The 27,965-nt window shown below is 36.3% G+C and overlaps 1 protein-coding gene across 5 annotated transcripts in view; it reads left to right on the top strand.

The window, feature by feature from the left end:
- The window catches only part of RASA2 (RAS p21 protein activator 2), a 45,494-nt gene extending 17,659 nt beyond the window's left edge, over positions 1 to 27,835 (top strand). For 3 of the 5 annotated variants that reach the window (XM_041414432.1, XM_041414433.1, XM_041414435.1), the window contains exons 6-24: positions 6,336 to 6,419; positions 8,221 to 8,293; positions 9,528 to 9,604; positions 10,982 to 11,080; positions 13,092 to 13,248; positions 14,420 to 14,568; positions 15,809 to 15,923; positions 16,368 to 16,442; positions 17,217 to 17,340; positions 18,730 to 18,836; positions 20,051 to 20,137; positions 20,231 to 20,308; positions 20,770 to 20,843; positions 21,515 to 21,621; positions 21,904 to 21,986; positions 22,818 to 23,026; positions 23,734 to 23,837; positions 24,417 to 24,606; positions 25,459 to 27,835. In XM_041414432.1, the coding sequence (XP_041270366.1) occupies positions 6,336 to 6,419; positions 8,221 to 8,293; positions 9,528 to 9,604; positions 10,982 to 11,080; positions 13,092 to 13,248; positions 14,420 to 14,568; positions 15,809 to 15,923; positions 16,368 to 16,442; positions 17,217 to 17,340; positions 18,730 to 18,836; positions 20,051 to 20,137; positions 20,231 to 20,308; positions 20,770 to 20,843; positions 21,515 to 21,621; positions 21,904 to 21,986; positions 22,818 to 23,026; positions 23,734 to 23,837; positions 24,417 to 24,606; positions 25,459 to 25,489 (2,023 nt within the window). In that variant the 3' untranslated portion in view covers positions 25,490 to 27,835. The other 2 variants (XM_041414436.1, XR_005953389.1) reach the window with 2 other exon arrangements.
- Positions 27,836 to 27,965: the final 130 nt, after the last annotated feature.

Raw genomic sequence — 27,965 nt, 5'->3', positions numbered from 1 at the left:
TTGAATTTGGTCTAGGAGAGTGCAGTGCAGCTGACAGCCAGAACTTGCAGTACGGCTGTTACTGATTGAATTGCTGCTGCTGCTGGTATTTTTTGTGGGTCGGTATGGTAAAATTTATTGCTAGTTTTGCTTCATAATTATTTTCTTCCAGTTAACCATGATGAGAAATTCTTACAGAAAAACAAGGTATACAGGAGTTGTGGTTCTGGAACAGCATGTTTGCCACGTTTCAGTAAAACTTCTTAGCAGCAACTTGAGGAGCTTTCACTACCGAACTTCATTTTGGCTCTGAAGTGTAAAAATGCTACAGCATATCAAAGGGCATCATAGAAACAGTGAATTTTTGGTATATTTGCTAATGTAATTTTCGTGATGAAATTAAGATGTTCTTGTTTAGTCAACTCTCTAGACCTAGGTGGGTAGTTGAGTTGGAGCAGGACTCAGCAAGGTGCTCTGTTTGCTGTTGTTTAGCTTGTTATGATGGGGGAGCTATTCTGTGGTGGAACTAAGCTAGTGAAACTGGTGATGGTTTAATGGCTTAGGCTCATAATTCAGGTAAGATGGAACTTGCTGGGCATCAAGATATCTTTATTACTTAAAGATAATTTGAAATGTGTCTTTTATAATGGGGTAGCAGCATGGTTCATTGGAAGTCCTACTGCTCTTATTTTTGTATCCCACTTGCAGCACAAAGCAGAATTAGAACAGCTTTTCCACATGGACTGTTCACCACTAAAAGCTGGCTGGAACTTTATGACTTTGTTTTTTATTCCCAACTTTCTTAATTTTCAGAAAATTTTATATTTTTATGTCTTCATGCACTTCATGTTAGCATTGTGGGTTTTTTATTTTAAAAACTTGCCTGGATTTTTCATATGATGAAGAAGTTGCATTAGAAAGTTACTGTTGCAAATTGCAGTTTTGAGTAGGAAGTGGTTTACTCACTGTGCCCTCTCTTAGGATCTCTTCATGACGGAGATAATTGATCAAAAGGAAGCCAGGGTTCTCTTTTGGTTGCTGCACTCACCCACTCACTGCCATGTGGGAGAGGACTGTGCGTTAAACGCGGCTGTGTTACATCAGTGCAGTTGTCTGAGGTTATGAAATGCACTGGAGTTCCTAAAACCGAAATGTTTAGTAGAATTTTACCACACGTGCTGCTGCCCTTGAAGTAATTTACTGCATTACTGATACATGGTACGTTAATGTATTTTGCATGTACATGTCAGAGTATGTGAAATAAGAAATCTCTCACTGAATGTGGTATTATAGAAATGGATGTGAGGGCATTTTTGAGATGCATTGGACCTTAAAGTGTGAGGAACTTACAGAAAATAGATGTGGGAGTATTAAAGAGAAAATTAAACGTTTTAAAACCCCATTTGTTCTGTAAATTTCCCATGATAATTAGTAAGTGATGCACTTCCTGCTGTGTTTTTCGCTGGTCACCAGGCCCTGAGAAGATACTGACTTAGTAAGTCCTTTAACAAAGCTGAAAGATAGAAAGGAGCAGAGCCATGATAGGGTAAAAGAGAGACAAGGAGTGGGCACAAATCTATTTATGTGTCTGTTTCTGACTCTTCTTTATCTGTTCTAAACTGTAAAATAATGTCCAAAGGGAAAAAAAATCACAGAAAAAATAATTCTTGACATGCAGGCTATGATACTTGCCTTTCAGGAGCAATATTTTACTTCTTGTTCAAATTAATGGTGTCTCAATGCAGTGAGAATTAGATGCTTTTAAACTTTCACCAGTTAATTTTTTTTCTAGGATAGGAGAATTCTAGATACGTGTGCTGGCTTCTGTGCATAGTTAAGTTGGTAATGGATTTCCCCTGTTATTCCCTGAGAGGTCAGAAATTGTACAAAGGTGAAAAATAGTACCTCCAACTTTCATTACACAAGATGAAACGTGGTGTTAAGGGCACACACAATAGCAGGTAATTAAAAGGCTGTGATTCTGAGCATTACCTGGAGTCCCCTGTCACCTTGTGGCTGAACCAAAACCGTTGACTGGCTAGGCAATGGATTCCTGTTGATTTGGGTCTGTAAATATGGCTGTAGAAGCTTTTTCTGCTGGTCTTCTAGATGAGTTTTATGATTAGGATTGATTTAAAAACTCAATTCCAGTTTGTCATAAAGCATAGTTAATCTTTCTTTGGTGAAGGACTGTCTTAGAGCTCATGTAGAGCAGGCTAAGCCCTGATTTTACTCATGATTTTTGTATTAATTGCAAACTTGCTGCTAAGTTTCATGCAGATACACTCACAGACTGTGAATTAAAGCTTTGTTTTGTCTCTGATATGAATTGCTTCCTTTTCTAATGCGTGAATGAGGAGGGGGAAAAGTGCAAGAGATTACCTGCTGACGCAGTGCGGGTTGGTTTTTTTTTGAAACCACAGTGGTGTGTATAGTAGCACATTTCACAGATACATGCTTGCAGCTCTTGCTGGGAGTCCCTAAGAACAAGTTTGCATGCCCATTGTTTGCATATTTGCTGCTGCTGAAATAGATGATGCTTGACAAGTTTCTTGGCAAATTAGGCAGTTGAGTGGTGGCACCTGCCTTCTCTGGGATCAACAGCCCTTCAGCTCTGAAAGAAGGTTTTGTGTATTTACAGTGTGAATACTTCAAAGCCCAGAAATGGTTTATTACAGCCAGATTTTGACTTCATTGCACATAGCTTTCTAAATGAATTGTACACCATGCTCTCTGATTGACCTGTCAGTTTGTTACTGTCCTGCTTATTCTTTTTCTGCTCACATGAAGCTGTTCTAGCAAACACTGCAATTTTTATGAAGTGTACTTACAGATATTAATGCCTGCAGTTAGGGAGTGTCTGCCCATGGAGAACTTCAGTTTATTTGAATGATGGAGGTAGAGTCAGTCATTGAGGGGGTTTCTTGTGGGCTGGGTCTTTTTAAGGGCTTATTTTCATCTTCTAAGCTGAATATATGCCAGTTATATCTGAAAGGCTCTCATTTCCTGTATGAAACTCCTCTTGCACAACAAGCTACTGAGATGAGAATTAATGAAAACTGAATCATGTCTTACACCTGGAAGTACTGGAACAGGGCAGCAGTTGGAGAAGAGAACCAAAGTTCTGTTACCTGTTACTTAGGCGGCACATAAGGACGTAGAAGTCTAAAATATATAATAAAATGCTTCTAAGTTCCTGTCTGCTTCTTCAAACTCTATGCATTTATGCCTTTTGATTGACACCTGCCAAGCTAGGTAGATGAAATGATTTGTCAAAGCTGAAATATTTTTATTGTGTGTTAGAAATGTATTTTTGTTGTTGTTGGAATAGGAGTGTATATTTAATGTTATTTTTGGTTTTGATTGGTCAAAATATCTGACATTTTGCTGGTGGTGGTTTTGCTGCGATTTCTTGGTTGTTCTTTTCCTTTTAAAGGAGATTGCAGTTGCAGCGCTTTGCCTGATTCTTTGAGGAAAGACAATATTCGTATGAAATTTGCTGACTAGCAAACTGAGTGAGGTTTTTCTCGTTCCATTCATTTTCATTCCAACTTTTCCATTTCTGTTAAGTCTACTCTACTCTAGCCACTTCAAACATCTTCAGGATTTTTAAACATGTTTAAGGAGGCTGTTTGTTTAGTAGCTTAAAAGTCTCAGTAATGATTCAGTGCAGTGTGCTCAGTCCCTGAGGAGGAACAATCCAGCTCAGTAGTGCTGAGTTGATATAATGGCTTCCTATCCCTAAAGGCTGCTTGCCTTTGGAGCTTGGGAGGGCTCTTGCATGAGCAGGGTGATTCAGTTTGCCAAACTGACAACTGGCTTTTAGGTTAAAACCTTCCTGTCAGGGTAGTAAACAGAAGCAGCAGTTCAGCTGACTTGGCTGTGCTGTCACATATGTGTTTAAAGCAGATTCAGGCAGTCATTAAATTACATACCTGCAGGCTGAAGGGATGGATCTGACTGGCTACCTTGGAGTGAGAGATGGAAGGGGAGGAGGTGAAGTAAATTTGGAAGAAATTTTTGTGCCTGATAGGTGTGGAAGGGAGAGATTTGGGGACATGAGGAGCTGATGGTCAGGGGAGGTGTTGGACCAGGACAGGCTGTCTGATAAGCTAGGCAGACTGTACCTGCTGGCAGCAGAGCTGGAGCTTGGGCAGGAGGCGAAAATGGAATGCTAGAGCTGCCTCCACAGGGAGACCAGCTGGAGCTTGAAGTGACAGATCCATATGATGAATCCAGAGATTCTAGTTCTGCTGCAAGGCTGTGAAGTTGTCAGTAAAATGTTTTTCAACTTGCAGGAAATCGCAAACAAGCCTTTCTTTAGTTTGTCTATGTTGTGGTCAAGAGAACAGAACAAGCTGTGTAACTGAAAGTCCCACAGACCTGTACCTGTTTGCTAGAGAAATTCAGGAGCTTGGTGATCATGTCAAAGACTGTTAGAAGAGAAATCGTAGTGTTCTTGTTAAAACAGCTGAATGCCCTTCAGGTAAGGTTGACTGATCCATCTGCTATGAATTTCCTATGAGGTTCAGATTGCAGCTGGTTTATAGGTACCTGAAACTGCAAAGCCTGAGGAGCTGCAGGGGGTGTTTTATGCTACAGGATGCCACTCAGTTTGAAAGAGTCGAGTCCTGCCTCAGGTCAGAACCCCAATGACTGAAAAGTCCAGACAGTTTACTTTTGTTGCCACTCTTCTGTGCCACTTATATGTTGGAGGAGGAATCAATTAATGCTTATGAAACAACTGGATGTTTCAAGAACCCATTTAAATGGTGGGTTTGAAATCACTGTAGCGTTCATTGTGATTCAAAAATTATTGAAATGCTGAAGGCCACGTGCTTGATAACTGGAAGAAAAATAACAAATGATTGTGCAGTGGCTCAGCACTAAATGTTCCCTGAGCTGGCTAAGACAAAGGGACTTTTGGGGGGGGGGAAATACCATCTGGTTTATAACTGTGCATACTCCAAAGAGGGTGGAGTTTTGAAGCAGCACAGGAGTGTTAGTGTCTGTTGTTTCCACTCTTGTGTTTGAATTTGCAGCTCCTATTATTCTTTTAACACCATTTTTCTACAGTACCTAAAGCATTTATTTTAAAATGTGTGCAGCTACATAATTTCTTCTTGATCTACACAACTTATTATTCCACATTATGATATTAGAACATTTACGTAATTGTTCACAGAAATTTAGAGAAGTTATTTTCTCCTTAAGTTGCCTGGGTTTTGGATTTTTTTCAAACTAGCAAATTATGACAATTGAAACTTTCTTGCATTAATTTAGTTAAATTCCTGCAATACACTTAAAAAATACATTATTTTATAGAGAACAGGAATACAACATTCAGATCTTGTGAAATTTTGCAATCTGTGGAATGTTTCTGGACTTAAATGACAGTGTGTATGGTTACATTAGAGCATCATTTTGCTAGAAAGTCTGATTTCTGCTATGAATTTACAAATTCTTCTGCTTCACTTTTGCTGTTCCAGCTTTTTTTAGTTAATGCTTATGTGTGGGCAGCATCTGAAGGTTAGGCAGCTTGCTGACCCAGCTCTGTGTTGCTGCTGTGGTGATTCAAAGATTGCAAGATTGTAGAAGAGGTCCAGAAAAGGTTTCTCTGTCTCCATGATGCATTAGCCTCCTGTCCCTTTTGCATCAGGACTGGTGAACAGTGTGTCTGTGTACCTGTTGAACACCAGTTTACCACTTACTCTATGAATTATGGAAGAAAACAGTATTTTTAAGAGGGCCATTTAACCCTGAACGTGGACTATTGTGAAGAAAGATTGAAAATAAACCTTAGGCACTATTTCAAAGAAAGAGCTAGAACCATATACTGTAATAGTTTTGGATGTTTAATTTTAAATATCATTTCAGGATTTGACTTTGCATTTCTTAGCATAACTCAGAATGTAATTTATCCAAAATTAAATATTTTCATCCATTTCAATGCCTTCCAGATATAGTTGCTGCCATTGGTGGAGGCCAGACAGCTTTTTGTGGGCCTTGAGAAATCAAATTTAAATTAGTGAAATCTGCAATTTTTCCTAAAATATATCAGTTCATTTTACTTAGGATTTTGTCATTCATGTGTGATACTGGAGTGTCTTTACCAAAGCAATTCCAACAGTTTTGTTCTCACAGAGCCCTCCAAGTCTGACTGTATACTTGAGTATTATTTTGTGTTACCGTCTAGAGTCTTCTTCAAGTACATGCAGTATGTTGGATCAGTGTGTAGCTATATCTGTGTAATACAGCAGGACATAAAAAGTTTTCAAAAAGAAAGCATTGTTTGGATTTTATTTTTTAAGCCAAATAATTGCTTCACTGATCTATTGTTTGCCTTTTCCTTGTAGCATAAAGGAATGCCATGGGTTGCCTCTTATAAATGGACAGAATTGTGATCCTTATGCAACAGTCTCTCTTGTGGGGCCTTCCAGGTAACATTTTATACTAAAATGAATAAATCTTAAAATGCTGTGATGTTGAATTGGAAAAGAAAGTCATAGGTTTTAAGCAAAATCTTTAAACGACAGAAAAATCTTCCAGTGCTCTCATGCATACATCACATCTCCATGGATACTGTTCTCTTCCTTCCCTGCCATATGCTCCAGACTGGGATGGTGTTTGGTCTGTCTGCATTGTCTGCACTAGTCAAGAGCCACTTAAAACTCAGTTCTTTCTTATGTTTTGTATTGCATTTCTGCACTGAACTTCCTGCTAATCTATGTGAAATTCCTGTATGTCGTGATACAGGCAGTTGCTCACTCACCTTCCTGTTATATCTTCTCTGTTTTTCTTCATGTGTGGGTTTCTTTGCAGCAAATGTGTAGTAATTGGGAGGAGACGAGAGAGGAGAGGTTCTGGAACACCTTCAGGATGCTGTGTTCAAAGTCCACGCAGTTCAAACATCTCCTTGTTTGGGATCAGTAATCCTCAGTAACTGCTGGGTTTTTTCATTTAAAAAAAATCCCCCATCCCACACATTCACTATGTGCAAGTCCCTGCCCAATAAGGAGGATAAGTTTCAGTTGCTTCTTTTTTGCCACATCAAACCCTTTCCTTTCTCCTGTGCTGAGGAATTGCCTTTGTGAGCATAGTGCCAGGATGTGTTGTACCAGACCTGCTTGGCTTAAAGACTGTGGAAGGATTGGCCCTGAATAAGCTCTGCATGGAGCATTTTTTTTTCCTCCTTGGTAATAAAATATCATATTTTTTAGGTTTGGCTTGGGGGGGTTTTCTGTTTGTTTGGGTTTTTTTCTAAAAGGACTAGGGAGGCTCACCCATTATACTTAGGAATCATGGGGCCAGATGGCAAAGAAGGTAAATAGACATACATTTCTGTTTGTGTCCTGTGATGTGGATGGAAGTGTGAGAATGTTGGTCCCACAAAATATTTACCCTGTTAATATGGGAATATATGTGCAAATCTGACAGGAATTCCTGGTTGAGATTTTCCAGTCTTATGCATGTGTGACTCATGTACTGGAATATTTATGTGTCCAGTGCCTGAAAATAGGTAGTAGATACTTAGGGCAGTTTTTCTTCTCCCTTGTCTGTTTTTCTCACGTATTTTATTTTTCTTTCTTTTGGAAAGCCATTTTATACTACCACAGCCATTTGCTAAATAAATAAGTAAATAAAACTGTATTCCTTTATAAAAATTGTAAAATTTAAAAAAACCCCAAAAAACCAAAACCAACCCACAGGGAAGTGGGGGCAGTTGTTTTGTTTGACCCTGTGTTGCTTCATATCTAGCATGAGCAGCAGTTGTTTTCAAAGAAAACCTTCAGTGTCTTGGGTATAAGCCCCTGTCTGTAAAGAAGTAGTGGGTATTTCAGCAGCAAAAGAGGGTGGGAAAAACAGAAACTGCAGTTGAACAAGACAAGGAAAAGTGTGCTCATTACCTTCAGGCAGTGGTAAAGAAATTTAAATTTTAAATGCATTTGAAATTGTTCATGTATTTTAATTAATGTGTAAGTTTTACCTGTTTGTGAAATTAAATACAACCTTTGAGTTGGATAGATGCATGGTTAGCTACATACAGCATTTAAAATATTAGCTCTTTTAACTGTATTGTGAAGATCAACTAATTTTAAGATTTTCCTCATTGACCAAAGTGAATTGTAAAATAACAAAAAATGTTTTAACTTAAATGCATGTGTCCTTCTTGACAATAGAATGTCTTTATAATTGTGTGTTTAAGTTGTCTATGGTAAAAATTTTACCACATTGGAACAGGAATGACCAAAAGAAGACCAAAGTTAAGAAGAAAACAAGCAATCCGCAGTTTAATGAAACATTTTATTTTGAGGTAACTTTTTGTGTTGCTGTTCTTCCTGTTTATCTATTTTATGCAACCCTTTAGGTATTTTTAAGCAAGCTGCATAGCAATACCTAATACAGAAAGCTCTCTTGAGGCAAATTGAAGAGCTTTAACTGGCCTATCAAATGTAAGTGGATGACATACTTAAATTTCTGTGTGACAAAAGCATTCCCCTTCAGTTACTGTGTGAGAAATTACTTTCTCACAAGCACATATATGAAGGTAATTCCCTATCTTGAATCATTTTATATATCATCTGTTGCCATCTGGAGCTCTGAGGTAACTTTAACCTATCCCATGGACTTCTATTTAAATATTTTCAAACATGACCTAAAAAACTCAAACAGCTTATTTATTTAATAAAGTAATATAGTGCTTATACCCAAAAAAAGTTTATTTTATTTTAAAAAGTTAACTTTGTTATTTAGGAGTTGATTTCAATTCTACATGTGTTATCTGACAAAGAAACTATGAGTTTAAATTTTCATCCGATTTGTGTCAGTAATAAAAATCAGATTTGCATTTAAAGTGTGCAGTACTGAGAGTTGGAAGGAGTACAGCTATTGCATGTGCCTCAAATGCATTGTAATTTACTGTTTTTGTAAATGCTGCTGTGGGGCTTGAGTGGGAAATAGTTTCATACCTATGCACAGTTCCAGTGCATGTGTGTGTCTCAGTTGACTTGCTCAAGAATACTGAGTGTGATTTCTTAAGAAGTTAGATATTAGGATAAAGTGTGATCCAAGCCACTCTGGTGACTTTTTGACTTATGATTTATTGGAGTTAAATTGAGAATTCAGTCAGTCAAGAAATGAGGAAAGTGTAGATGAGAGGTTACAATTGTGTTGTAACTAGGGCAAGAAGAGTGGGCTTCCTATTTGTAGTTTATTTAAACATTTCAGAACTGACTTCAATGCTTTCATAAGGCTCATGCTAAAACAAAAGAAAATTTGCCAGTTTCATGTCATACTACTTGTTTTTTCTAATAGATCTATACTGTAATTCCCTCATTTATCAGCCTTCAGTAGGTTCCACCATGAACCCTTCTTGACCCATTTTTCTCCTGCTTTCTGGAAAAAGGCACTTTGTTTGGTCAACTGACCTTTTTCCTTTGTGTAAGGAACAGTAGCTATTTACCTATGCTAGAGGCAGGGAGGATTTTCTTTGATTTTTGATATCCATAATACAAAAAAAAAGTGTAATAGGAGGAATTTACTTGCAGGTAACCAGGTCCAGCAGTTACACCAAAAAGTCCCAGTTTCAGGTGGAAGAAGAAGATATTGAGAAACTAGAAGTCAGGTAAGTTATGTGGATTAGAAAGTGATTTCATAGAATCATTAATCATAATATTTTATCATCAAGACAATAAATACCTGTTTTATCTTAGTGTAGCTCCATAGAATTACTCATTTGACTTGTAGAAAAGATGACATAGAAAATTTCTTTTTTTTACTTGTATTTCTTACTGAAGATGAGTTTTTTTGTTTTGAAGTAAATAGTGGTTAAGTGTATCTAGCAGCCTAAACAAATTTCCTGGGCCTGTGAGTAAAGAGGTATGAGTCCCTTCTATCAAATTGTATTTATTTGGGCAGAATATTGGTAATAAAATTTGTACTGAAAGATACAAGCATACTTGATCCTAGTCTATATTTTTAAATATAGTTGGCTGGTTTAATTAAAAAAAAAAAAGGAGAAACCCTCTTTTATGAGATTCTTAAAATTTCACTTCGCTTTTTAGAGGAGCAGTTGTCTTTCATCTTTTCCTTGCAAACAAAATACTCAAAGTGTGTTCCCCTCTTCTGCTGCTTTACCCTCAGAGCAGGTCTTTCTGTATTTATGCAATGTAGTTAGAACTGCAGAGAGCCCTGTACTCAGTTTCTTTTCTTTATTGTGCTCCTGCACATACATGCACCAAATTTGCTGAATGACAGAAAGTCTTCAAGGCCAGCATATGTTTCCTAACAGGCATCGAAAGAAAAATTTAGCAGTTAATCCCAATCGCCATTATAGAACTAACTTTGTATGTGTGTTTTTAACTACTAGCTTCATTAATTAGAACTATACATTTAATTGTAGATGAAAATATATTTAGAAAAATAGTCATGCCCCAACAAATCTAGTTGTCTTTTTTTTTTTTTTTTTTTTTTTTTTCTGTTCTTAACAACTGCTGTCTGTCAGAAATGTCAGAGAGGTAAGAAGTCGTAGAGCAAACGCAGGGTGCATGTGTGGAGCCCGATTCCGTTGGAGGTTGTAAGCGTTCGAGCTGCTGCTTGGAGAAGCAAGCGCATGTGTTGGTGTGGCATTGCAGTGTCCCAGGTTCTAGCAGTTAGGTAGATATTTAAATGTATTGGTTAAAAAGTTCACTTGAATTACCTGAGAAGAAATGTGCACAGTTTTGTGGGTGGAGACTGCGCAGAACCCGTACATTGTGCCAGTATCACTTTTATTTACTGATGCAAGGTCTGCAAGTCTTAACTTTTCACTGTTTGTTTCTTTATCTGTTCTTCATGGATTAATAAGCCACTTGTTTGAGTCTTCTTGATTTATTTAGAATGGAGTGAGATTTCTAACATTTGCTGCCTGCATGCATGTGGATTAGTGCTGTAAGGCAGTTATTGTAAACTTGCCTATTTCTCTCTGAGAGAAAAGAAAATTAAGCAGTGTTCTTGTTTTCAGGGTTGACCTATGGAATAATGGGAATCTGGTACAAGACATCTTTCTAGGAGAAATTAAAGTTCCTGTGAAGGTGTTAAGAAATGATTCCTTTCAAGCATGGTGAGAAATGGTGATTCGGAAGTGAATTTGCTTGTCTTGCACTTTTTTTTTTTTTTTTTTGCAAAGGATATGTTTTATTCTACCTATTCATTAAACTGTGTCTTCCTGTTCTAATCTAGGTGAAACATATTGCTAGAGTTTCCCTGCTCAATAAATTAACCTTGTCAGCAGGTACATTTAGCTCTGCTCTTCCCCATGTCTGCACGTAGTCACAGAATAGTTGGTGTGTTTGAAGGGAAGATGGACTGTGACTGTCTTTTGGTCAGGTTGCTGGGTTTCAGTGATCTCTGTGTGCTCTTCAGCCTACCCAGCAAACCTGCAGCTTCTCAGAATGCATCACTTATTAAATTCCTACGTCAGACTTCCAGAATCACTGATAGAGAGTTTATTTGATCATTAAGTATGGTTTTTTTTCCTTTCTTGGGGAGACTCCAGGAGTATCTTCTAGAACAAACCCAACATCATATCAGGGGAGCAGGCACAGAGCTAGAGGGTTCAGGAAAGAGACACTCCTGTGTGGGACATCTCAGCACCCTCCTTTCTGATGTTGTTGGAAGCAGGAGCCCTTCTCTAGCTCCTTTGCTGTCCCAAATGCTTAGCAGCAGGAAGGGATGAGTGTGAGGGGTTTGAGTACCTCCAAATGTGTGAAATGTTCTGCTTTTAGTCAACTTTTCAGTACAGGAAAAAGCATGGAGGAAGCGCTTTCATATCCACACAGAAAGCACATGGGAAGGACATGTGTAAATAGGAGCTAAATGTGACACAGGTCTTGGCCAGGATGGCTCTGCTCCATGCACCCACCTCAGGCTCCAAGTGTCTTGGATGTCGAACTCAGACTCTTGGTGCTTGAATGTGATCCTGTAGGTGTTTGTGTTTCTGGTGTTTTTGCACGGTGTCAAGGGCTTGTTCTGCCAGTGTCTCACCAACAGCTGTGTGACCCTATTAGCATAAAAACAGGCCTCTGTTAACAACCTGCTGAGAAAGATTGTATCAGCATGGGCTCATTGCCAGTGAGCTGTGTTTGTGTAGCTTTTTGAATTGACCAACTCATGTCTAGTTCTCTGGAGTGTGTCTGCTAATATACATTGTATTCACACCTTGCATTGAACATCCTCATATCCAAGTATGATCTGCTTATCAAAAACAGTTCTGTGATTAAAAATAAATCTTTTATACTATTGCTAATTTGTGTGATATGGTTTCGAATGCAGCTGAAGTACAGCAGAGAAATTATCTATACTGCTGAATATTTGGAAAATAAGCTTAAGAGTCATGCTGTTAAGGAGAGGTTTCCCTGGTAAATTAGTTTTATTTTATGTTAGCATACCTTCATGGGCACTGCATCTGATTATGAAAAAAAAGTCTGATCTGGTTGTAGAAGTCCAAATATACATGACTGTAAAAGAATATTTGGAGATGGGGTTTCAATTTGTTGGGGTGGGTGTTAAAACTACTGGGACACCACTTAAAAGCTGTTAACATTTTTGGAATGCAGTGAAACTGCAGCCAGTGAATTGTTCAATGTATTTTGTATTCAGAGTAGAAAAAAAATCTGCCTTTTCCCTATATCATGTTTCTCAAGAGTGGAGCCTGTTAATATTATGTGCTTTTTCTGGTCTCAGACAAGACCATTTAAACTCTTCACATTACCTGTTTCACCTGCAGTGTCCAACACCCTAAATATAACCTAGGTGTAAAATGAGATGGCCCAGTGTAATCTCAAACTATTCCTCCTATTCCCTGTAAACCTACAAAAAGTATACCCTGTTTTACTGTTTACAAAGATGTGAGAAATAAATACAAGTTCCATTATATGTTAAAGATTAATTAAATGCTGCTCATGTTTTTACTTTTTTACCTCAAGGGGGGGTTTTTGTGAATTTTTTTGACAGTTTTCAGATACGGTGCATGTATACTGAAGTAGTTAAATGTGATACTTTGCTCTTATTATAGAATTAGTAAAATGAATTAAATAGGTATCTAATATTTTATAATACCCTGTTGCTTACAGGTACTTACTTCAGCCAAGAGAAAATGGGAACAAGTCTTCTAAAACTGATGATTTGGGGTCACTTAGATTAAATATCTGTTACACTGAAGACTGTGTACTTCCATCTGAGTACTACACTTCTCTAAGGAACTTGCTGCTAAAATCTTCAGATGTTCAGGTGCTTTTGTTGAAAATTTCATTGAAGTGAAAATTAAAATGGATTATGCAGTTGAGAGACAATATGAATTACTTATATCTAGATAATTGGTTTTGTTTCTTTGTATAAATTACTTCTGTCACACCCAGATGAACAGCTTCTACAGCTCTTACTTCTACTCCAAAGTACCAGGATTTTCTTCTTATTTTAGAAGAACTAGTGGAGACAGGAAAATAATCTGTGCTATGTGCCTGGAGGAGATAAAATACTTTTTTCTTACTGGTTGCTCTTTTCAACATTGTATTTTTCCATTGGCCTCTATTGGCTTCTTGGATTTAGAGGTTTTCCAGGAAAATTGATTCATTATGGGCACTGAAGGGCAGATAATTTACAAAAAGGATTTACTTCAGAATTTATTTCAAATTCTGCTTCTGAATTGCTTCTGCCTTCCCCAGGATGTTAATCAGCATGACTGGATTTCTCTCCAGGACATGGTGACAAAGAGGGAAGTGTGGTAGAATGTTTGCATAAGACTGGGACAGGAATCTAATCATAGTAGCCAGACTTTATATTCTTAGGTCTTTTACAGCTTTTCATCAATTCAGTGTTAGTGAAGTACTGACAGAGGAGAAGAAAGATAGAGGAAGCAGATGTGGCTAAAGTTTTTGCTGGCCCATATTCAAATACTGCTTCACTGGAATTTAGGAATAGCTGACTGACTATATAGGTAGCAGCAGTCAGCAGTGGTCTTTTCTACTGAAATAATTTAGTTTTTGTGTTGAAATTCCCAACCATACAGTGGCAGCAAACACTTTAGAAGGGTGGGTGAGAACTTTATTTTATTGTCCCCTGATTGTGGTTTTAAAAGTCCTATAAAGATACATGACATTGTAGTAAAACAACTGCTTTTTGTCTCTAACTTGGGTTTGTGACAAAGCCATAGTGTAACCTTTAGGGAGAATGAGTAGGATGAGTAGCTACTGAATTGCATTCTTAAATGTATTTATAGAGTAGATAATATTAATTTTCAAACAAGTATCTCTGGAATGAAAGCTTTTAATTGCCATGTTACACAGCAAATATTGAAACTTTCTGTTAACAAACTATGTCATTAGATTTGATCTGTACTTTTTCAAATACACAAAGAATATTTAACTCCTTTACTCAGATTTTGTATTCTGCTTTCTCACAGCCTATTTCTGCATCTGCTGCCTACATTCTGAGTGAAGTGTGTCGAGACAAGTACGATGCTGTGCTGCCTCTGGTACGGCTGCTGCTGCACCACCAGAAGCTGGTTCCCTTTGTTGCAGCAGTGGCAGAACTAGATCTGAGGGACACCCAGTATGTATTTCATGTTTATTGATGTCATGCTTTCTAAAATTAATCTTAGAGCTTCACGATACAACACTGATAAGTAAGCCCTTTGGTTTCTTTCTCTCACGTAAAACTGACTAAGTATGTTCATCTTTTAATGCTAATTTTAAAAAACATTCATTAAAATAATTTTGAAGCTGCTAGTCAGAGTCAAGGGTGCGGGGCAGATTGGTAAAACTTTGTCTTAGAGTGCATAGTTTTTATTTTAAATGTCTTTATTTGGCCACTCTTCAAATATTACTGTTTATTGTATTGAAACTTATAAACTTAGATGGAACATCTTTAAATTGCTGAAAATCTTACCCTGTTTCCTTCAACATGTGCCTTAAATGAAGGCTACTCTTTTTCTGCAAAGATGCCATGTAATTAAGAATGTGGCCTGCATGCCTTTCAGGTAGGAAGCACAGGAGTTTTTCCAAGTAGCAGCATATGGTCTGTGAATTTGCAGCTCTGTGGTTAGGAGAGAAATAAGGCAGATGTGAGTAGCAACCACTGCACTGCCAGGTCATGTCCAGTGGAGGTGTGGGAGGGATTTTGTCACCACAGGACAGTTCATTTCAAAGCACTTAGTCTTGATTTAAACAATGTGAGTCAGCTTAACTGTGTAGAAAGAGGTGACTCATAGAGAATAATTTTCTAAACTGCATTTTAGTGCACACATTCCATTGTAATTGAACTGTAACAAAGGCAGCTTAAACTAAATCTCTCAGATTAGAAAGATACACTTTGCACAGCTGGCTGTCAGTTTTCTTCAACAGCTATAATGAATAAAAATATAACCTTGGATTAAATTATCTTTTGGTTTAAGTGTCTGGGTTTATTGGTGTAGTGTAGCAGTGTGCTATAGCTCCAGATTTTTTCACCATGACTGCTGCAGGAGGAATTGTATATTGCTGAGGTACAATTTTCATTATTTTGGAATTTTCTCCAGTTGTTCTTTCTCAAGTTCCACACTGCACTATAACTTTAATTGTATAAAATGTCTTAGGCTTTTTCTTATGGTTTGATTTATGTTCCTGGGTTTGGTAATTGCTGTAATAATATTCTTGTTTATACTCTTTTTGTTACTGAGTGCCATTGGAATTCCTGATTAAAATGTATTACAAATATTTTTTTCAATATTTAATAGCAAGATAGAGTATAAATTGAATTTTGTAACTGAACTTGCTGTTTCCCTGTTCAAATAAAATAATTTCTTTTCTTGCAGAGAAGCAAACACAATCTTCAGAGGCAACTCATTAGCAACTCGGTGTGTTGATGAAATGATGAAAATAGTGGGGAAGCACTACCTAAAGGTTACTTTGAAACCTGTTATTGATGAGGTATGCTATCCTGCTGAAACTTCTTCGGGGAAGCTCAGCCCCCTGTGGTGTTCTTCTCTGTTGGATAGACATTATTGTTTCAGCTCTGTGGTAGGAATCACTCAGGTAGGGGAATCCTAGAGGAAAAATTAATTGAGCAGCAATTGCTTAAGTTTAGTGGGAGGAGCTGTGTTTTGTTATTTATGTTCCAGATGCTTCGAAATAAACTGTCAATGAAAGTTGTTGCAGCCTCCAGCACATTGCAGAATTTGCCCATGTGATGCTTTATGTAATCAATCCATTTGGAAAGGCACAAACAAAAGTGAGGATGATCATTGCATGTTGTTAAAGATGGTTAGGATTTATTTAGAATTTTATTTGTAAATATAAGGATCTGTTTTTTAATGGGTGCATTTCAATACTTTGTCTGAAAAATTGTCCTATAGTTTTGTTTGTTTCTTGCAGATATGTGAGTCTCCTAAACCCTGTGAAATAGATCCCATCAAATTAAGAGAAGGGGATAATGTGGAAATTAATATGGTGAGTTTCCCAACTGGTCTCAAAATCTGAAAGAAGCATTTTTAAAAGCAGCTCTTTGTAATGGGAAATGAGTAACTCATAGTAGCAGTATAACTCTGTTTTCAGAGTAAACAAAGAAAAAGCTGTATTTTCTTACTCCTCTTTATGAAGACAGCAATGGAAAAGTCCAGTGGAAAATGGGACAGAGAGGAGGAGCTAAAGATGGCAGTCATTCTTATCAGTTTTTTGGGTGTTTTGATTCCTGTTCTATACTTAGCATCTAGATTGATGTACCTAATGTGAACTGCTCTAGCATTTTTCATTGAAGTTTTGCTGGCTGCTTCCCTCTTACCAGACTATGCTGTTGTTTAAGGCAACAGTTGCTGCAATAAAATTAACGTTCACTTGATATACATGGGAAATGTTCCTTCCTTGTTGTCAAATGACAAAACCAGGTATTGATAGGTAGTTTATATTGCTAGAAACTGCTTATATACTTTAGGTAAATATCATTAAACTACCTTTTAATAGTAGTAATGCCATATAAACATTATGAGGCTTTTAAAATATGCGCTGTACTAGAATTCAGTATTGAATAATCAGACAGTGTTATGTTTGTGCCCAGGGAAAAGGAGAAATATGGATGTTCATGTCTGAAAAGGTTCAGTATTGAATAATCAGACAGTGTTATGTTTGTGCCCAGGGAAAAGAAAAGGAGAAATATGAATGTTCATGTCTGAAAAGAAGAAATATGAGTGTTCATGTCTTTAAAAATATCTTTTTTCATAATTGCAGGAAAATCTCCGATACTATGTGGACAAAGTGTTCCGTGAAATAGTGCGGTCGAGTATAAGTTGTCCTACACTAATGTGTGATGTTTTTTATTCTTTGAGGCATCTGGCTGCCAAAAGATTTCCAAGTAAGTGTTCTCTAAGAACTTCTGGAAGTGGTGTTCGGACTGAAAACTTCTGCAGTTACCTTATAGGGATTGTTAAAATTCTTGTCTTGTCCAAAGCTGTGCCCTGAACTTTGACAGGCATTTCTTTTTCTGTGAGGCTGTAAGTTATAGTGAAACTTTGTGCTCAGTCAAAAGACATTTTTTGTTTTCTGATACAAAAATATAGCAAGTCAGAAACTGCAAGACAGCAGCAAATGAGAAGTCATCAGAGGAGTACAAGATAATAGAAGAAAAGCAAAAGCAGTACAGGAAGTGATTTATTTGAAAAATACTTAAAATTTTTAAGAGCTGTTCTGTTTGTTGCTTCTAAAGGAGCAAGATGTGAACTTGAAAATCAATTTAGCATTTGCATCTTTACATGAACCGTCACTCTGTTAACAATGGCCAACACATTCATAACTTCTGTGTAGTTAGCTTTAGTACTGCTATAGCTAAACTAGTTATAGGTAGTTTGGAGGGGGGTGGATAATCAAAATTATTTATTGGGTTTGTAAATATGACCAGTATTAGAATAGCTTTATTCTTTCAGAATGCATTTAATATAGGAGTAATGTAGTGTGTCTGAAGTACTCACACTTCAGTCAATTAAAATCTGAAATGTCCTGTAATAAGCTACAGGTGAAGAGTATGCTCCTCATAATGTGGAACATTTCACTGATTCATGTTTGTCACTGAAACTGAGTCATAAATTGTTCTAGTTTAGACAGTCCTTTCAGAAAAGGTGACTTACCAGATCAGATTGAAGTGGTCATTAGAGTAAGAATGTGACCTCACTATATTTCCCAGTATAAAAGTATATTTACTTTTTTTTGCAAAATATTTAATGAGAAAATTCTCATTTACATCATCAAAACTATACAACAGCATGGGTTTATGATGCAACTCAGAATTACCATTGTATTTGCTCCTATGTGATGACTGTCTTTGGCATGCAGCATTAATGTATTTGAATTATCAGTGAGTAGCTTTCCAGGTGAATAAATGCAATAGCCCCAGAGTTCAGAGGTAGTTGCTGCAGTGTTTTGTCTCTGGGTGCAGCATCCAGCCAGACCTAATCAACTGTGTATGTAAATGCTTGCAATCATCTCATTATTTCTCCCAGTGGAGCTGATGAGCCAGTTGTATGGGAATAGAACTTCTTTTCAGATAAATTAGCAGTAAACACTCCACTATAAGGAGAACATTTCTTACCATGACCACCTTTCTCATTTCATGCGCTTCATTGATTTTTCTATTTTAAAATATGAATGTCTCCTCTGATGTTACCTTCTTAAGGACTTTTATGTTAACTGTCTTCATGATTTCCTGTTAAGTTCAGTGCATGTTACATTTCATGGTTTTTCTCTGCAGATGACCCTCATGTACAGTATTCTGCAGTGAGCAGCTTTGTGTTTCTCCGTTTCTTTGCTGTAGCCGTAGTCTCACCTCATACTTTTCATTTACGACCTCACCATCCAGTAAGTCTTGTGAAGCTTTGTTCTGTTTTATTCGTACTGTCAGAGCTGTTGGTTTGGGAAGGCATAAGGTCCTATCAGTAACTGGGAAATCAGATTACTAAATGTCTCTAGGTTCAGTTCCCAAAGGAAATACAATATTTGCAATTCTTTAAGCATTAGATATTTCTGTCTTTATGGGGTGTTCTCAAATGATGTGGAAGAGCTTTCAATATTAAAGACACTGTGCTTTTTTTGGGATTGTGCTTCTGGGGTGAAATAACAACATGACTGAGGGTCCTTTAATGTATAGGCCTAAACTGCCTTGGTTCTTTGCACCAAGGAAATGAAACATCCAGACATTTATTGCCATGTGGGTCTTAAGCAGAGGATGTAGCATCATCCAGTAATTGGTTGGTGTATTTGTCCTGGACTCCACTAGTTGCAATGGGTTGACAATTTTCTGGTTTTGTTTGCGAAGTAGATACACAGTATAAAACAATTTCAAAGACATAAATACCAAGATTTTAAAAACTGTATTATTTTTCACATTAAATACAGAAAATGTATGAGATCTGCTTCTCCAGAGGTTATCATTATTACCTTATTTTATTTACTTAGGTGTGTTGTGCCTTCAAAAGAAAAAGGTACATTTACTCAAATTCATTGCTTTGACATTATCCAGTTTTTTGAGTAAAAAAAAAAAAAAAATTACAGGGTCTTAACACTTGAGGGTTAAACATCTAAAAGGGAACAGCAAGGCCACTTCGGGAGGCTCTGTTTATGATTCTGCATTAACATGGAATCGGTGAGGTAGCAAACAAATCAAGTAAAAGCATTAAAGACAAAGTTTTAAATTTCACTTTTTATTATGAAAACTTAGGCCGTTTGTCCTGCAGTAGTTCATTATGTTTATTATTCAGAGGTTTGTTAGATGTTTAGTAATGATTACAGAATTTGAGAGTTTCCAATGTTTTATAGGTAAAAATATTTCCCCAGTACTAATATTAAATTCTAATGGTAGTGACTAGAATATTAAACACCATGCATGAGCTAATAAACTAAATAACATTTCATATGCATTTTTTGTTCTTTTGGGGCAAAGAAAAGGAACAAAGATGTACCAGATTTACTACATTATGTTTAAATAATATCTTTCTTGACATGTAAATTTTTTAATCAGTTCTACCCAGAACTGTGAAAACATATGACTTTTGAATTTTGTTTTATTGTTTTAGGATGCACAGACTTCTAGAACATTAACTCTTATATCAAAAGCCATCCAGACTTTGGGGAGCTGGGGAAGTTTGACCAAGAGCAAACTTGTAAGACTATTAAAATTCTTTCTCATTTCAAACATTCTGTTTATTGAAAGTTCATATGAAAGTTTATTTATGTCAATATACTTTTCCTTTCAGTCAAGTTTCAAGGAGACATTTATGTGTGAGTTTTTCAAAACATTTCAAGAAGAAAAATTTACTGAATCTGTTAAAAAGGTACCTTTCAACTGTATATTTTTTATTGTTGGTGTAGCTGATCAATCTTCATTATTAAAAGGTTGTGTTGGTGTTCAGTTATCTACTAGAGAGAAAAGGAAAAGTTGTGGTATGTTTCAGACATAAAAACAACCCCAAACAAAAAACAACATAGCAAAACCATGCACAAGAGTTACACATAGTGAACTAAGCTAATTTAGTTTAAAAAGTGAAGCATACATTCTTTGAAAGAGCTTTTTATTGGCTCTGCTGCTTAGGAACTCATTAAAGAAAGCTTGTGTGACCTCTGGGCGTCCCTTGTTACAGTGTTCCAAGGCCCTGCCATATGTTTTCATCACTTGCATAAAATAACTGTTCTGTTCAAGGAGAAACTGTACATTTTTATTTTCAAAAATAGCTTTTGGGGGTTTTGTGTTTCTGAATATTGTATATTTATACTCCCTGTGGTTTTTTTCCTTAAGTTTCTGGATGATGTTTCCTCTACGGAGAGTAAGGAGCCCAGTGGTGTGAGCGAGCCAGTACATCTGAAAGAAGGGTGAATAAATCTTGAATTTATATTGTCTGTCACAGAATTGACTTCAGTCGCTTTTCATTAATGCCAGTTTCAGATTAATGCTTACTAAAATGTCTGATATGCTGTAGAAGTTACTGTATTTGTAATTTAGACAATTCTTAGTAAGTAGAATTAGTTTAAAAGAACAGCTGCAAATTTTCATAACTCATCTTCTGAATACTTTAAAAAGTAATTAAAAGCAGCTGAAAACCTATTGAAGACTGTATGCATTACTGTCACAGTTCAGTGTGTGCTCTGTGATGGTTTTTGAGGATTGTGAAAGTGTATTTTCAAACAACATTATTAACTTAGAATTATTCTACCTCCTGTATAAGCCTGGCCAGCTAAATGTTCTGCCTTTAAAGGTAGATAGAAAACTACCCTGTTATTGAAATATTTAACATTTAGTGACAGAATGCTGTTATGTAGATGGAAGTGAAGGTCACTCTTCCTAAAAAATGAACTGCCTTTTGCTTGATGATGATCGATAATCACCATATTGGGAGGTAATATTGAGGATCTGTTGTGAACAAGTAGTAGGTTCTTTTTAATGTACAATGAAGTAGATTTTTACATGATGAACAATAATGTCTTATGTCAATAAATGGTTTTGAAGACTAATGGTTGGATTTCATTTGATTCTGTCTTTACAGAGAAATGTACAAAAGAGCTCAGGGAAGGACACGGATCGGTAAAAAGAATTTCAAGAAGCGATGGTTCTGTCTAACAAGTAGAGAATTCACATACCACAAACAGCAAGGTAAATAATATTTATTTTACAATTATTTTTATTTTTCAATATTGTCTAAGTTGTTGTAGCTTTTTTTGTGTTTTTAAAATTGCATAATTTGTTTTCCTAAAATACCTGTCATTTATCTTAGTTACTTTTGCCTTGATTAATAGAGGCTTCTGTCAGATTCATGCCTATTTTTCCAATAATAAAAATGCATAGTTTTAGAGCATGAACTGCACTGTCAGTGCCCTGAGATTATAAAACAGTTCTTAAAGATTGCTTCACTCCTCTGTTTACAATTTTTTACAGATAAAGAACCAATTTTCACTATTCCAATCAAAAACATCCTTGCAGTGGAGAAACTTGATGAGAGCTCCTTCAACAAGAAAAATGTGGGTCAAAAGATAGTTTATATGTAATTCTTGATATGTTCTTTAAATAAAAAAAAAATTGTAATTAGCTTACAGAGGTAATGAAACCCCATTACTAAACACTTTAGCAAAAAGTCTTTCATGGATCAGGAATAACAAGCTGTATGCAGTATCTCCAAGTTTTCTGAACATGGAGATTAACCTGGAAATGTGGCTACCTGCACCAAGTTTTCTGACTGATTTTGATTTTGCTCCCTATGCCAAATTTCTGGAATGAAGGTTAAAACTACAACATTATTGCAAAGCACTTGAAAGTATATTATGTACTACTAGAAATCTATTGTTGTCAAACTTGTATTTGTTCCTTTTGGTGAGAACTTCCTACAATCCCTTCATCATCTGAAACAGCTGTCTGTGCTCACGGCCTCATTCTGGCCCTGGAACACATCAGTTATTTCTGTTCTTCCATCAGTCCAAACACCTGAGGCAGTGATAACAGAACAGCTGTCACTAAGGCCAGTGATGGCTAAAGGAGACACTTCTGGGAATCTTCTGTTGCTGAAGGATGAAGGTCGTGCTTTGTGAAATCTGGGGTCACACTTAAAGATATGTGGATGAAGAGGAAAGAAGCTGCATCCTGTTCTGATTTATAAGGGTTCTTTCTTAGATGAGAACACAGGGAGCTGTTCTGGTGGGGCTTTTCTCCTCTCTATAGTCGAAAGAGGTAAAAAGTCTCACTTTCTGTCTTAGAGTTTGTGGAGTTGCCTGAGCACTGAAATCTATTTTTACATATTTGAAGTTGCTCAGTAACTGGATTTTTGTACTCAGCAGAGTAATATGTTTCTTCTGCAGATGTTTCAAGTACTTCATGGAGAAAAGCCACTCTACATCCAAGCAAATAACTGTGTAGAAGCCAGTGAGTGGATAGAGGCTCTGTGCCGCGTAACGAGGTGCAACCAGAAGAGGCTGAGCTTTTACCACCCCTGTGCCTTCCTGAACGGGAGCTGGCTGTGCTGCAAGGCCACGGCCGAGAGCACCGAGGGCTGCGCTCGCTGCACCGCGTAAGCGCCCGCGGGCACGGCCGCGACTGCGGGAGCCACTGCGGCTTGCACGGGGGAGCAAGGCTCTCCCTGCCAATTCAGCCACAGTGGTCAGGCACAAAGTGCTGGATTTCTCTGTTACTTTGTGTGCCACCCTGTGGAGGTAACCTGCTCAGCATGAAAAGCACAAATGTCCTGTTTCTTAGGTCTCTTCATGCGGAATAATAGGTTTAATTCAGATGCCAGGTTGAGTGCAGAATGACACATCTAGATCATCTGTGTGAAATTATTAAAATGCTTGCTGCAGAAAGTTCAGCCTGGAAGTCTTCTCTCCTTAATGAGTTTGTCTTGTTTTATACAACCACTTTTTGATTTGAACTTTACATGTTTTAAAGGAGTACCCTAAGAAAGTCAGCTAAATAATCTTGGATGTAGATTCTGACAAATCATTTGGGTTTTGTAGATATGTCAGAAAAATTAATAACATCCTAAAATGCTTTAATGTCTTTTTAGAAGGTGCTGATTTCTGAAAACAAAGAAATGCTGTGATTCGTATAAAAATAAATTTATCCTTAACTGGGTAGGTTATATAAACTGCATACTAAGTTTTGTGAAACTCTCTATGAGTGATAAATATACTAAAAGGCTATGTATAATGAAAAAGAATCTGGTTTTACTTGCTTTCAAGAATTACTGATATTGATTACCTGTCTTTGTTCACCTTTTAGAGATGTTCCTGCTGATACTCAAATTGAGATTGATGGTGACAGAGAGACAGAAAGAATTTACTCACTTTTCACTGTCAACAGGTCTAAACTACAGAAGTTGGAAGGTACTGAAAAGATAATTAAAAATTACACTGATACCCAGTTCTAATTCTCTAGGCCAAGAATATAATTTGAACAATTAACTGAATTTAACGATTCACCTGAAAATAATAGAAAGCAGAGAAAGAGATTGAATTTTTATCTTCTAAATGCCCTGGTGTCTGATGTTCTCCTGGCATTTCTTTACAATAGATATCAGGCATTGTTCTAATTTCCATATGTGTAATATTTTTAATAGTTTAAACTGCAGCTGTGGGTGGTGCTTTTCTGCCTTTGTTGTTCCTTTCCTTACCATGTGATGAATTATATTAGACATGGTTTTGCTGTAAGAAAGCACTGAACTTCTCTTAATGTGAAGAGGAGAGACCTGGATGCTCAAGGTGCTGAACACAGCTAGCAGAAAATAAGCTATAGAATTGTAAATACATTTAATTAATACTGCCTCCTGCTTTTATCTTAATCCATTTTATGTGTAAGCCAGAGTAACTTTACATTTCAGAATGTTCGAGTTACCATTTGCATGGGAGTTAGATTTGTTTTTTAATTGTTGAAATTCTCAATGGGATGATTGTGGTTTTTTGCAGAGGCTTGTGGAAGTATAGCAGTCTATCAAGGTCCTCGGAAAGAACCAGATGATTATTCTAATTTCACCATAGAAGATTCTGTAGCCACTTTTCATACACTTCAGCAGATAATAGACATAGTAGAAAAGCTGAATGAATCACATGAAAAATACCAGAAGAAGAGATCATCTAGTGCCAAATATGGTAGTGAGTAAGTACCTTAAGTAACTTTGACATTGATAAATGTGTATTTTGGAGAAAACTAATCAGGGGGTGAGGCCAGACTTGTTGGGGTAGAGATAATGAAAGTAGAGTTAGACAACACAGACATGGAGAGAATAAGGTACATTATTTGTAGTAGTGCAGCTTTTTACCAGTTGTTGAAGATCCAAGTTCTTCTGGTGTGGATTCATCTGTTCCTGTTGAGATTCCTGTGAGTGAGTGCAGTGACTCTTTTGTTTCCTTGCAACTTAGCATTTGAAGTGCACACAAAATTTATCCATAACAGCATGCCTGCCTTCTAATATTTTTTTTCAAAACTTTGGTTAAATAATTGAAGTATCAAGTTATATGAAACTGTCAAAGTTTTACTGCAGAAGCATATCTTTCAGGTAGCATATTTACTGTTTGTATTTCACTTGCCATACTCAATGATAAATACTATTTCTTGTGAAGATAAAAAACCTGTTCTTTGGAGTACATTGTTGTTCCAGAGCACATTCTTTAATTATCTTCAATCCTGGCTAATGCCTCTGGAACACCACTAGCAAATTTTTAGTTTTCTTCTTTGCATCGATAATGATTGATTTACCAGGAAAAAAAGAAAAGCTCAAACCCTGATTTGGTTTGCTCAGGTTAGTGTTTGATCCAAGTTGTTCAGAAAAATTGACTGTGATTTACAAGTCCCATGTGAAATAAATGAAGTTTTTGCAAATCACTAAATTTCACAATTAATGGTAGAAATGGGGTTTTTTGCTTGATAAATTAAAATTGCATGAGGAGAACTAGAAAGCAAGTGTTAATCTCTAAAAGTATTTACATGTAATACTTTGGTTTTTTGCAGAGAAAATCCGATTGTTGGAAAGGTTTCCTAACCAAAACAAACTGGCCCACTTGGATGAAAAAAGAAACTGGAAATGTTCTAGAGTGTTTTGGTTTTTTGGTTGTTTTCATTTTTTTATTCATTATATGCATTTTTGCAAAATATTTAAGAATGAACATAAATGCTAGTTGTGTTGACAATCTATTTAATATTTAAGAGAAAAATACCTTCTTGGAAATCCGGTCTTTAAGGTTTATTCTCATTTTGCTGAAGAACTTGAAGTTTCAGGTTCTTGAAATGACAGATGTGAATAAATCTAAACGTTGTTTTGCCATTGTTGTCTTATTGGAAAGAACTTTCTAAACAAATAAGCTTTTTCACGGAAGAAAATCCACACTGCATTTGTTGGTTGGATTACATCTCAGTACATACACTGCACACTTGCATGAGTCTACCATGAGTGCCTGCCCTGCTGAATCGGATCTCTAAATAGAAATCCCAAGGTCTTGTGATGTGGAAAAGATCTGAAGCTTCACACTCGATACATTTGACTTATTTTTTCCTTGTGTTAGGTGTTGTCAGGACTTGATTTATCTACAGTTGAAGTTCTACAGAACCATGCAGTATGCTGCACATAATCTGGACAGCAAATACCAGTGTTAGTTGTGTTATTAAGTACTAAAGAAGAAATCAGGGAACTTACGTTGTACCTCTTGTTTACATTTGGAGTGAGTAATATATGGAGTGACATTAGACCACTATCTATTTTCTTTAGCTTTTTTTAAGGTACATGTTTTTACTTAATCTAAAAAGAAATGCAGGGTAGTAACATTCTTGTTAAAATAGGTTTGCCTACAGATAGAAAAATTTAAGTGTGAACAGATTGTGGTTAAGTACTGATCAATTAACGTCATCCCATGTATGATTTAACTTCTTTTTATAAAAAGTAATAACTACGTCCAGCTCAACTTTTGACTACAAATCTAATAAATAATCTCTATTATAATCACTCAAAGCACTTTAGATATCTGGACTATCCCAGATTATTTTTAGATACTTTGTAGTATCTGCTTGTTATGATCAGTTGAATGATCAACACTGTTTTGTCTTTAAGCAATGCTTCAGTGAATATTTTTGTATCTTTAGTTACATGGATTCGTATTTGCCACTTAACACAATTTTAAACTGGCATTCCTGACTTCAGTAAGATTAATTTTTGCTCACTTTGTCTGAGAAGTTAGTTTTCTGCTGAAAAAACAGTATATGTATATAACCAGGAAGAAGCAAAGGTATTACTGTGGCAACTTTGCTTCATCAGTATTAAATACAATGGTACTCCTTGGAATATTATTTTTAATAAGAGTTGTATGTGGTACTTTTATTTTTAAAGCATTTTCTGTGGGGCCTTTTGTTGTTTTGTGGGGTGTTTTTTTAGTTTTGGTTTTGTTTTGTTTTTTCCATCACGATTTGGCCAAATTAATTAGGAATGTAACTTACTAGAAATCCACAATGCTTGAAACAATATGGTGTTGAAATTACCACACGTTTATTATACTGTTGTAAGAAGGCTTTCTATAATGGAAGCAATGTGGCAAGACAGGATTGAAATTTCTTTGGAATGAATGTAACTTGTTAAAATTACTTCAGTTTAATACCAAGATATTTTAGAATATCTGGGGTTCAGTGCTAGGATCTGCAACATCACAATCATTTAATCACCTCAGCTGGTTTTGCCTTTTCCTTTTTTACACATTTGATGTGTTCAACAGGACTTTTATTTGCCAACAATTAAAACTGAGGGAGAATACAGCAATGCAAATAAATGTGTTTTGCCAAGGTAAAGATTAATTGCCATTAATCAAAAACTGCCATTAAACAAAGTTGAATGTGGTTGAGTGTCAGAATTAGGTTTTTGTTGTATATGAATTAACTCTCTGGCAAACCCTCTTCCTTGGAGCCATTTTCTGTTGTTTTCAAAGTAAAATTTATGAAAAATTGAGTAGTATACTCTTACAATGTTGGGGTTTTATAATATGCACTTTTTTTTTTTTGCTTTGGTACTGGAATATTGAGAAAAAAAACCAGAAGGCCATTGAATATTTGTGACCATTAAGATTTGATTTCTCATTTTATAATGTTTTAAACTACAGTAGATGTTCTAGAATTTAATTAGGTACAAGTAGGATGATTAATAATAAAAGTTGCATTCATTTTGATTAGTCTAGAAAAGTGATGTTATTCAGTAATTAGTTCTGTTAGGATTGTAAAAGTTTTCATGTTCTTATGATGATGTATTGTTGAATGTATTTTTATTTAAATTTTATTTTCTTATCAAGACATTAAAATGTTTTGTAACGTTGCTTGAGAATAACTCAGAAATAAATGACAACAAACCTGAGATAAGCTGTGTGTTTCCTGTGAGGCCTGGCTGTTTAAAATGTTAGCATTTAACTGAGTGAATGGAGGTTACATACAGGACTTGGGTATAAAGAGAGAAACCTGATTGATGGTGGGGGCAGAACCCACCA

The sequence above is a fragment of the Onychostruthus taczanowskii genome, unplaced genomic scaffold, assembly GCF_017590055.1.
Source record: "Onychostruthus taczanowskii isolate IOZ18803 unplaced genomic scaffold, ASM1759005v1 scaffold45, whole genome shotgun sequence".
NCBI classification, from domain to species: Eukaryota; Metazoa; Chordata; class Aves; order Passeriformes; family Passeridae; genus Onychostruthus; species Onychostruthus taczanowskii.
Note: the sequence above shows the minus strand (reverse complement) of the source record. Positions and strands in the feature narration are given on the sequence as shown.